This window comes from Apium graveolens, chromosome 10 (assembly GCF_009905375.1).
Source record: "Apium graveolens cultivar Ventura chromosome 10, ASM990537v1, whole genome shotgun sequence".
NCBI classification, from domain to species: domain Eukaryota; kingdom Viridiplantae; phylum Streptophyta; class Magnoliopsida; order Apiales; family Apiaceae; genus Apium; species Apium graveolens.
In genome coordinates this window covers 93,878,306-93,889,958 of record NC_133656.1, presented here as the reverse complement: position 1 = coordinate 93,889,958, position 11,653 = coordinate 93,878,306, and the positions used below count along the sequence as shown (strand labels likewise).

The following is an 11,653-nucleotide window of genomic DNA, read 5'->3' as shown; positions in this document are numbered from 1 at the left end:
TAAAAATTCGAATATTATAAAATTTTGAAAATAATTTTTTAAAAATTATAAAAATATTAAATATTAAAAAATTTAATAAATTGGTTAAAATGTTCAATTTTTATAGTTGAATGTCAGAATTGTAAAAAAAATTGTCCAGGGGTATAAATGAAAAATCTGTCGAACTTTAATGATCAAAGTGCAATTAGATATGGTCAAATTACTTATTTACCCCTGACATATTTAACGATAACGGAAAAACTAACGGAAAGAGTGCAAAGTGCAGCGCCTAAACTTGTATCGAGTGCAAAATGTATTTGTTGAAACAAGTGGTACCAAATGCCAATTACCCAAACCAAAGGGATGCAATATGCAATTTACTTTAAACATAATGGAGGAGAGAGAGAGAGAAAAAAGAAGTTTATCATGGGATAATGGGACTGAAAACCTTAGCCAGATCGCAATAATAGTTACTCCTGTTTCCAGTTTCCGTTTTCCAGTCTGTCCTCTCAAGTAAATTATAACTTCTTCTTGAAGCTCTCTTTTTCCTTTCTCAAGCATAAGGGTCTGTTTTTTGAATTCGTCTTCGCGAGATTATAATCCATAAATCTGAAGATAATGGAGGAGGACTGCTGCGGCCCATCTAAAATTACAAGGTTTGGATTCTTTATAATATGGTTTATCTATTGTTAGGACAAAGGGTTAGTATATCCTTTTTTTTAAAACATATATATATATATATGTACTCGTGTTTGTGTGTTTTTTTAGAATGGATTAGTTGCAATTTGTCTACTTACTGGTTCTCTCAGGTTTATGCATGCATTAATTACAAACTCATTCTTATGAGATTTGGATTTTGGAGAGTAAAATATCATATGGATATTTGGTTAGGTTTTAGTGATTCGTATGATATATAGCATCATCTGCATCTGATCTAGTGATAGATAGTTATGAAAAGGTCTACTACTATAATACTCATTAGTAATTGTCCGATGTCCCTACATTAAAGATGTTGTATGTTCAATCCCGATGAATGATAATCCGTTTTACTGTCCTTCTGCCATCACTTCTTGTCGAAATGCTGCTGATAATTAAAATTTTTAGTTAATAGGATGGGAAATGGGGATAAGCTACCTCTGGAACTTTTTAACGTTACCAATTAGAAATATTATTCAATTTTAATCGCAGTGTTGATGTCGACAACGTTCTACATACGAGCATTATTTTCGTGAACAAGAAAAGAAAACTACAAGTGGAGCAATTGGACTTGCCTCTGCCAAAGCACAACTGTTGCAAAAAGGGCATTACTTCCGAACTTGGTTCATCTTCTGCTGAAATTTCAAAAGAGAGTGTATGTGCAGTCCTAATCTCAGGGATAATACATGGAGAGGAAAAAGATAGCGAATCAGAGCTGGAATCTGGAAACGGTAGCAACAGCTTTGCTGAAGATGATGATTCTATCATGTCTGAATCTGATGGCACAAAATGCGAAACAGTGTATTTGAAGATGCTCTCAGTTAATTGCAAATCTACTCCTGTAAATCAAACCGGCGAGTTTGATAAAGGCGCTATGTTCTCTTCAGACAGCAGAGTGACTTATACAAGTGCTGATAAATGCAAATCAGCATGTACGGAATTTGATAATCCCCATCACGATATTGGATTGCTTGCATCATTGCATGATAAAAGCTTTTCTGAATACGAGGAGCATGATGAATATGGCTGCTTGGACTATGGAGATGATAGCATTCAACAATATGAGCAACTTAAATTGCTTTACACTAGAACCGCTAATGCTGAAAATCTTTTTCTTTCTTCTGAAGGATCGGAAGTCAACAACCAAGGTATGTAGTCTACTGTATGGTAAAAGGATTTGGAGGAAGATGTAAAGCTTGCGAATGCCATAATTTCCAAGATTTGCACTTCCTTCGCTATCACCTTTTTTTTTTCTTCTTGTACTTTAAAATAGAAGCATCTTATCTTAGTTCTTAATGTCAATAAACTTTTCCAAATTCTATTTTTTGCTCTCTATTATTTTTTTGTCTTTATTTGGAAGCAGATAATCAACCAGCTGGAGAAAAGCTGACTATTGATAAAGAATTTGAGGAGTACTTTTCCAATCTTATGATATAGCAAAGAAATGCAGCTTTGAGGCTACAATATTTGTACTACTAATATTAAAGGTGCAAGTGAATTTTATAATAATGACTAAATGTCTGTACAGTTCCGCTAACTTGTGAAATGCATCAACTTTCTCTCTGAGATCCGTTTAATTTATACAAAGTTACAATGTTGCTTGTTTACTACTTTGCATCTATGTTACTCGGACTCTTCATTTTACCTTGGAGTACCCGTGTCGGACACTCGACACTCGGACATGGACACTCGGACTTGGACACTTATTTTAGGCAAAAAACATGTATATTTTTTAAAATGTTGCCAAGTCCGATACTTGGACACGTGTCCATGTTGGACTCTTCTAGCCGAGTCCGAGTAACATAGCTTTGCATACAGTTAACTGTACATGGTACTTTGTGAAGAATAATTCGTTGCGGTGTCTTTCAAAATATGCAAGCCATTCTTCTCTGCCAAGTTCCTGAGTCTTCATCCATGTATGGTCCTAGAGGTAGCATTTATTAGGCGAAATAGTTACTTGATAAGAAATATATTGAATGGGTTTGAGATATTTACAATAGATTATAAGAAAACTAAGTGACACGTAAGACATTAATGGTCTAGATTACTTGTTAATTTGTCCTTTGACACTTGTTAGAAAGACTGTTACATATTTTCCCATCTTTTTTCAGATACGAACTATTGAGAAGTGGACGCATATGACAGGGGACATGCATACTGTTTTATATGTTCTTGTCCACGCCAAGCAGAATCTAATTTTTACGAAGATCAGAGCATTCATGTCAGGGATGCAACAAAGCGCACTGCCATTGAGACCTTTTTTTGTGAGCATGATCAATTTTGGGTTCTTGCAGCAGCTCATCCGGAGATGAATCAGCATCCTGTTGGTCACAAGAGTTGTGTGATTGTTTTCTAGCTGGAAAAAGAGGTATGCATTTTCAATGGGCAGTGCTTCTTAGTTTTATGCTAAGTACTGCTTTTTGTGGTCTTGTGAGTTTGCAACTCAAAGAAAAACACAGGTGATCCACGAAGATGCCACAGAATCTACCTGTTAGAATCAGTGAACGTCGTCATACAGTCCTACTGTAAAGGTTATCCTTAGTTGTTCGGATGTTGATGGTGGATGATGTTGATGGTGGATCGTATGAGCTATATGTTATACCTAGAGACAACATATAGGAGGCGATAAAGTCCAAGAAGCTAAAAGAGGCATTGGTGGATCAGCCATTTTTGTAGCCAACATTTGTTTACAGTGCTTGATAAAACAAACAGTCAAACGTTGCTCAAGCACTACCTATAGCTGCAGATGTGATCTTCAAACGCCTTATTTAAAGTATATTGTCTGGTAACGAGACAGGGGAAGTGTTTCCTTTTGATAGCTAATGAAATACCAAATGGAGACTGTGGGGATAATAAAAACGCTTGATTTTCCAATATAAATTACCCAAGTTTGTGGCCATAATATTTTTGTGCTTGAATCCGGATGGGAAGAACATGGTATAAAAAATTACCTCATTATATGTTGACAAATGCTAAAATCAAATTCTAAATATTACTTATTCGACTATAATTATATTAAATATAATAAACATCACGATCACAAATGTTTTTGCTGATTAAAACAAAATTTGAGTTCTCTAGAATCATTTCTATATAATTATTACCACACAGTTATAAAAAAATATTATAAGTTAGAACACTAAAATTGAATCTTACCGAGATATATTTCTTAAATTTTATTTCCACAACTTATTCTTAAATATCATTTATTAGAAAGAGCAAGATACATTCTTCTAAAAGGATGTCACAAATATTTCCAAATCATATTTTATTTTCATATTAATGCACAAGGTTCAATTTCATTATTATGAAAACAACTAATAACACTAGAACAACTAAATATTTAAGAACGATTTCGAAACCGATTTTGAAATACTAGCATTTCTCTAATAGAAAAACTCTCTTACAAGAAAATTTCACACTATGTCATAATATAATAATAGATATTACAAATAACCTTTTATCATAACTATTTTTATCAAGCCAAATTTCTAAAAGTCAAATTGACATTAATTGCTCGGCTCATCAAAAAGAATCATGTTGCATGACAATCGTGTGTTATTTAAACTTTATTTAACATATTACTCAAGGGGCGTCGGATCTATATTTCAAGGCTCCAGATCTAAAGAAAAAATTTTAGCCTACCGCGGAAAATATCTGCGAAAGGCTAAAAAGACTTCTTTAGATATGGACCTTTAAAATAATGATCTAAGGGTTCTAAAACAGTGTGTTAGATATGACTTATCTAAGATACGATTGTCAAGGATTAGCACCCCACCAAAAAATAGGTTGAAAGAAGTTAAAATTTTCAACTTCGCATATTTCAGTTAAAAAATTAATTTATGAATTTGTTAACGAAGATGCACTAATTATCTAAGAGTATCTCCAATGAGGTTGGCGAAATGATTGACTAAAATGATATAAAATACTAATTATATAAATTTTACGTAAGAGATTGTACTTCAACGGGAGTGACTGTAATGATTGGCTATATTTATCAAAATGGTATGTTATTATTAATTCAAGTTATTATAAATAGAATATTTAATTTCAATAGGGTAATAGATGATGTTGAGTTATGTTACAGGTCCCTAATAGTACAACAAATTTAGCCATATAATGAGCTTAGCTAAAATTTTAACTAAGGAGAATGTTCCTTTGGATAACAATTTATTTTTACACAATCTCCATAATTATATATACTAGTTTTATACCCGTGCAATGCACGGGAAATTTTTAATAATATTTTTAATGTGTTTGTTACATATTTATTTTATTATTATATTTTGTTTTGAATTTTTATTTAAAATTTTATATAAATTTTTGTTACACAAATGGTGTTATGTATTGCTTATATAAATTATCTTCGCTTGTATTTACTATATATTTTATTGAATATACGGTATTCACTTGTGTCTTGCACTCCTATCACCGCACCAACACATTGTTAGCTTACTGTTATTATTATTTCAATTTTTTAAATTGTTTTCAACTTTTATACAAATTTCTAGTTACATTTCTATTTACATGAAATTTAATTATGTGCTATTTGTTTTACTTATATTATTATCCCAATTTTCATACACATAAAAATAAAGTCCTATAATTTATATTGTTGTAACTTTTGTGTATTCCATATTTAATATAAATAGCTAGTTACATTTCTATTTACATGAAATTTAATTATGTGTTGTTTGTTTTACTTGTATTATTATCCCAATTTTCATACACATATAAAAATAAAGTCCTATAATTTATATTGTTGTAACTTTTGTGTATTGCATATTTAATATAAATAGTATTATTATTTCAATTTTTAAAATTGTTTGCCAACTTTAACTTGTATTATAATCCCAATTTTCATACACATATAAAAATAAAGTCATATAATTTATATTGTTGTAACTTTTATGTATTTCAAGTGATGTCCTTTTTTTCATTTTTTTAAAATTTAATAAAAAAATCTTTCTTTGTTTTTATTTATACAAAATATATCTTCCTATTTTTTTTCCTTCATTACCAAATATTAAAAAACACCCTTGACCAAATTATAATTTTTATCTAAGTTGTTATATTATAATTTTCCGTATAAGTTAATAGCATACATTAAACATATTAGGGAATTAGTTTTATTTTTTCAAAAGAGTTTTAACAAACTTATAAAAATCTTAATATAGTAAAGAGACGCGTGGTGAGCCTTTCTTAGATGTTAGATAAGTTTAGTTGTTTAGTTAACGTGGGACTGTGACGACCAAACCATCACATACCATCCCATATCGTATCATATGATCTCCTTTACTCTAATTATATATAAGGATATAATTATAATTTTTCGTATAAGTTAATAGCATACATTAAACATATTAGGGAATTAGTTTTATTTTTTCAAAAGAGTTTTAACAAACTTATAAAAATATTAATATAGTAAAGATACTGAGCCTGTTAGATAAGTTTAGTTGTTTAGTTAATGAGGGACTGTGACGACCAAACCATCATATATAGGGGTGAGCGCGGTGCGGGCGGTGCGGTTTTTTCCTCAAACCACAAACCAAACCGCACATGCGGTTTGCTCAAATTTCCAAACCGCACCGCGTACCCTCGAAAACCGCATAAACCACACCACGAAAATGCGGTGCGGTGTGGTGCGGTTCACTGCGGTTTATACATTACAAGTTAAAAATAAATAAATAAATACAAAACTTAAATTTAATCCAATTTCAGAAAATAGTTTTGATCAATCAGAATGCAACATCTTAGTTCACTAGTATAAACTAGCATAATAACCCGTGCGAGGCACGGGTCATTTTCTAGAGTTTTTTTATGCATGCAATTATAATGTTCTTAGTTATATTCTTATTTATAAATGTTGTATAATGTCTAACGTATTTATCTGTGTATTATTTTCATACAAGACATTACTAAATTACACAACGTTTCCAATATAACTTATTAAGAAAAATATATGTATTCTTGTTTGCGTTGTATAATTGTATTTAATGAATGAATATAAACAGGGTAGTCCGTGTACATTTAAAATGAAACAAATAAACTTAATATGTAGAATGTCGTTGGTATGTTTACAAAGAAAAAGTTAAAAACTAACATATATGTTGAATATAGAGTTGACCAAAAATTTTGAATTTCATTTAAATAAACTATATAACTGGTCTATATTATTACTGAGTTCTCTACTAACTTACAGTTAACTTACTCAATTTAAAAAAGATAAAAAATGAATAACTGAATTCAGAACTACTTGCAATCATAATATAAAATAATATAAAATTTACACTACTGTTAATATAAAAGTCGATTTTAATGAAAAATGTTAGTTTTTGAAATTTAACGTATGTATGTTTGGAAAAATGTTAGTTTTTTTACACTACTCTTAACAAAATAAGATTAAGTTATATGTGTCTATGTTAGCATGTGAATTATCATATGTTACATTTCTTAGAAAATTACGATGGTTTCAATTATTAATATGTTAAATATCTGATTTATGTACATTTATAATCATTATTAATATCCAGTGAGGCAATTAATTACTTAAATAACATGTATTTATAATTATTCAAAAATTAAAATTATGTAATAAATAAATTGCAATAATTTATATATGCTATTCACATTATCACTGACAAACAATTCATATCTGTTTTTTACGCGACCGAGTATCAATCATGTAACCAGTGTTATAAAAATCGCCGATTTATCGGCCGACATATCGGAAAACAACCGGCTTCCGATCTAACAAGCCAGAATCGGTCCACTAATCGTTTTTCTTCATATCGGTCAAAATCGGTCAAAATCCAGTTGAAATCGGGTACTATCAAATGTGTCGATAGGAAAAATTATAAGATTCATTTTCTCCGACAAAAGATTAAAGAAATAACCAGAGCTTCGTATTCTATGAAAGAAGAAGAAGAAAGAAATAAGAATATAAAAGAAGAAAGAGATAAAAGTAGGAGAAGAAACAACGTGAATTAGAGAGAGGGAGAGAGATGAGAAAGATTAGAAGCGACGGAGGAGGAGGGTGGGTAGATGGAAGGAGGGGTTAACAATAAATAATATAATTGATGCTTTGGTTGGTTAAAATGCAGTACAACACAGTACATCAGTAGTACATCACGTGTATAAGAAAGGCATGAGCTAGAAGCCTATATCTATACAAAGTCAAGTCCACCATGAACCATGTCCAATACCCAACCCAACTACAAATGTAATATATATTTAATACATATATTTTAAAAATAATATTAAAATATGACCGATTTAATTCCGATTTAACATTCCGATAAATCCCTGATTTCCGATAAATCGTAAATCGGTAGCTCAACCGATCTAGTCCGATTTTCGATTTCTCTAACCATGCATGTAACATAAAAATAAATTATGTATTGTAAGACTTATTATTGATATTCATGATTTTTTACAAGAATTTGAAGGAAAAATTGTAATTATATTGTTATTTTAAACTATTTTTAAGTTTCTTTCATTACAACTCTAATATTTCTTCATATACTAATTTGATAATATTGTATACTATTTTCCTAAAATTAAATATTTTTCAATTCGATAAAGTTTTATAAATATTAGTTGAACTGGTTAATTCCTTCAAATTATTGAATAATATATATTTTTTAAATAGTATAAAATGTATTGAATCAAATGCTACAATATAGTATAGATATAATTTTTATTTGAATAATTCAAAATATTAAAATAATTCAAAATATTAAAATAATTCAAAATATTTGTACAATATTATCTTGATCAATAAATATTGTTTATCTAAAAGAATTCTTTTTAAAATGCTAGTTTTTTTAAAGTGAAAAATGAAAAATAAATCGATTTAATATATCATCGTAGTTTTAACAAATCTCGTGAGATCTCATATCAAATTTCAAATATTTTTAAAATCGGAAAAAATAAATCGATTTAATATATCATCGTAGTTTTAACAAATCTCGTGAGATCTCATATCAAATTTCAAATATTTTTAAAATCGGGACAAGTCCCAAAACACTATTGCGCTATCAGTGAAGTTAGTAATTTTAATACAAATAATCAATTGACTTGATCCTATAAATACCTCAAACACATTAATTTATATTAATATAAGATATCAAAAAAATTCACATTATTGGTAAGATATTCTCGTCGAACTTGTAATTTAAATTTACTAAACGTAGAATGTGACAATGTTTTTCGGCTAGTTATGTAGTCAAATTTCGAGTATTTTTTGAAAAATGAGCCAAATTCTTATTTCAAATTTAAAATAAACTAAAATTCATTGACTCATTATAATTCGAACTTATCTAAATATTTAATACCAATCTAGATTATTTATAAATAGGCGATTCTATATTTAATATTTTCTTTAAAAATTATATATATATATATATTTTAATTACTTTTTATAATAAAAAATTGTTAAAAATATATGAGATATATTTTCAAACTAAAAAATAATAATAAATAAAATAATAATCCATTTATGTATTATGCCTAACTTTATATCTGGAATTCAGTTCTTTAAAATTAATTGTACAAATATTTAAGTAACTATCATTTTTTTTTGCGGAATTCAAGTAGCTATCTTTAAAGTTAAATAAAATATTCATTTAGCACACTTACATATTATGTGTATGATAAAAAAACACATGTGACAATATAGTGTGGTGGTACGAGGTTTTATAGAAGAATGAAGCAACCCGAGTTCGATTCCCACAAAACACAACTTTTATATAAATTTTAAAAACAGGGGTAGTTTAGTCTTTTCAATGAGACTTTTTAATCTCACAATATTATCCCCTTGTTGTGCTATTATATATAGAAGAGATACTTCGATTTTGGTTTTCCTAGTGAAGAAATACAAACAAGAGATTTTGTAGTCTCTTTTTTATTTGTCAGAATGCGTCGTCCATTTGAATTCTTTAATGAATTTAACATATAATTTTAACTCAGTAAGGATGCTATGGTCATCTGGTGAAATTCAGTTTAACTAAGAATATAAAATGTTTATTTATATTAACCGATAGGAATATAAGTGTATATATATATAAATATATATATATATATTTATAATATATTAAATATTGCGGTGCGGTGCGGTTTGAACCGTATTTCAGAAATTTAAAATCACAACTCGCATCGCACCGCGCGGTTTATTAAAAATTCATACTGCAACCGCACCACAAAAATTAAAAACCGCGTTTTGCGGTGTGGTTTGGTGCGGTGCGGACGGTTTTTGCAGTTTTCTGCTCACCCATAATCACATACCATCCCATACCGTACCATATGATCTCCTTTGCTCTAATTACATATAAGGATATTTTACTCTAATTACATATAAGGATATAATGGCCTAGATTTTTAGCTAGGGCTTTTGACGTTTGGAGATGCTCTAACGTAGGTAGGTTGTTATTTGACCTACCCCTGCACAGTCATATTCAATTATCTGATATTGATTTGAATCCGCACACAATGAGCAGCTCGGCATCTGAATCACTGAGGTCTGATTTTGATAGTGATCGTTCAGGTAAACTCTTATTGTTTGTGCGTAGAGATGATGGTCGGTATTTGATATATAAATTTGATACACCTCTATTTGTTACAAATTCAAGAAGCTTTGACATATCACCACTAATTGTATTTGAAGATGGTGTTGTGCCTCCTTGTGAATGTTGTTTTGAATTTATAGACCCTCATTTCTATATTGTTGGAGCTAAAAAGGAGGATTTGTTTACTATTCACAAGAATGTTCTTATTGCACTCAAACCTTCGGAAAAGGAGAGAGGGTCTAAGTTTGTATTTAATTCTTGGATCTATGGTTTATTTCACTACTTCTATTCATGTTACCATGTCTTTTGATTTGAATGATGAAAATTGGACCACTCTCATCGACCCTTATCATGTGCTTGAACCTCCTTTTAACTGTGTTCCTCCCCTCCCTATTCTCCTTTTATTCTCCTTTTATTCCTATGGTTTATGTGTTCCTTTTATTCTCCTTTGAATAAATAGCTCTCATGTTTTTTATTGACGATGCTATGCTCCAAGCCTGCAACGATAATACGCATTCCCAGTTTAAGTGGAATGAGTTGGGCAAACATTATTGATAGTTACACTAACTGCCTTCTGCTTTCATCTGAGGTGGCCTGCACTGTTTATTTTTTCCTTCAGTTTAATCTATTATTTATGCACAACAGTACACAAATGAGACATCCACTGTCAACTCAATTGGGAGACTTCATAAAACAGACAGTCCCAAATATAATATACGGCAAACTGAAATATCCTCCCAAGGCACTCAAATATCCTGTCTTAATCTTAGAGCTTTACTATTTTGGTTCTGAATCATTTGTTTTATATCATACGATATGAACCAGGATACTTGATGAACCTTGGCAGGATTTTGGCCTGCGCAAACACGGAAAATAGAAAGCAACTTAAAGACAGCTAACCCATATGAGAATACAGTAACTGCCTGGAATTTATTTTTGAAAAGATATATGGGCTTTTGTTGAAAATCTATATATCTGTAGAATTATATATGAATGAGGATACCGGGATTAAGGTGGTAATGTTTACCAGGGTTCATGACTGTTTGTTACCTAAGCTCTGACAGGTACCAGGTTCCACATTTATGTCAGAGGAACACGGATGTTTTTGTGGGTTGTTAATGCTGTTGTCAAGTATGTACCGGAAAGTCTTGACTGGGGAGTCAAGTGGGCTGATTTCATTCTAGCTTGCCTCTTATTGTCACAGGGTGTGATGATTGTCAAGTTAAGCTGTGGCGGAGATTGCTTAGTTATGTCATTTTGGATTTGCACATGCGCATATAAGTAGATGTCTAAGAATGATAGTCTGGACTGCCTTAGTAGTTTGCTTGTTGCCACTTGTTAGAAAGACTGTTGCATATTTTTTTTTCCATCTTTTTTAGATAGCGCTAGAAATGGACGCATGTGAGAGGGCA

General features: G+C 30.4%; 1 protein-coding gene across 2 annotated transcripts; it reads left to right on the top strand.

Annotated features, from left to right (window-relative positions):
- Positions 1-356: 356 nt before the first annotated feature.
- LOC141692465 (uncharacterized) lies at positions 357-3,577 on the top strand. Of its 2 annotated transcripts, XM_074497318.1 has the most exons (4): positions 359-635; positions 1,168-1,823; positions 2,039-2,162; positions 2,787-3,577. In XM_074497318.1, exons 1-3 carry the CDS (start codon positions 598-600, stop codon positions 2,110-2,112), a joined length of 768 nt encoding a protein of 255 aa, XP_074353419.1. In that variant the 5' UTR covers positions 359-597; the 3' UTR covers positions 2,113-2,162; positions 2,787-3,577. The 2 variants fall into 2 exon arrangements, with proteins under 2 accessions (XP_074353420.1, XP_074353419.1); XM_074497319.1 differs by lacking the exon at positions 2,039-2,162 and having other exon boundaries at positions 357-635.
- The last annotated feature ends 8,076 nt before the right edge of the window (positions 3,578-11,653 follow it).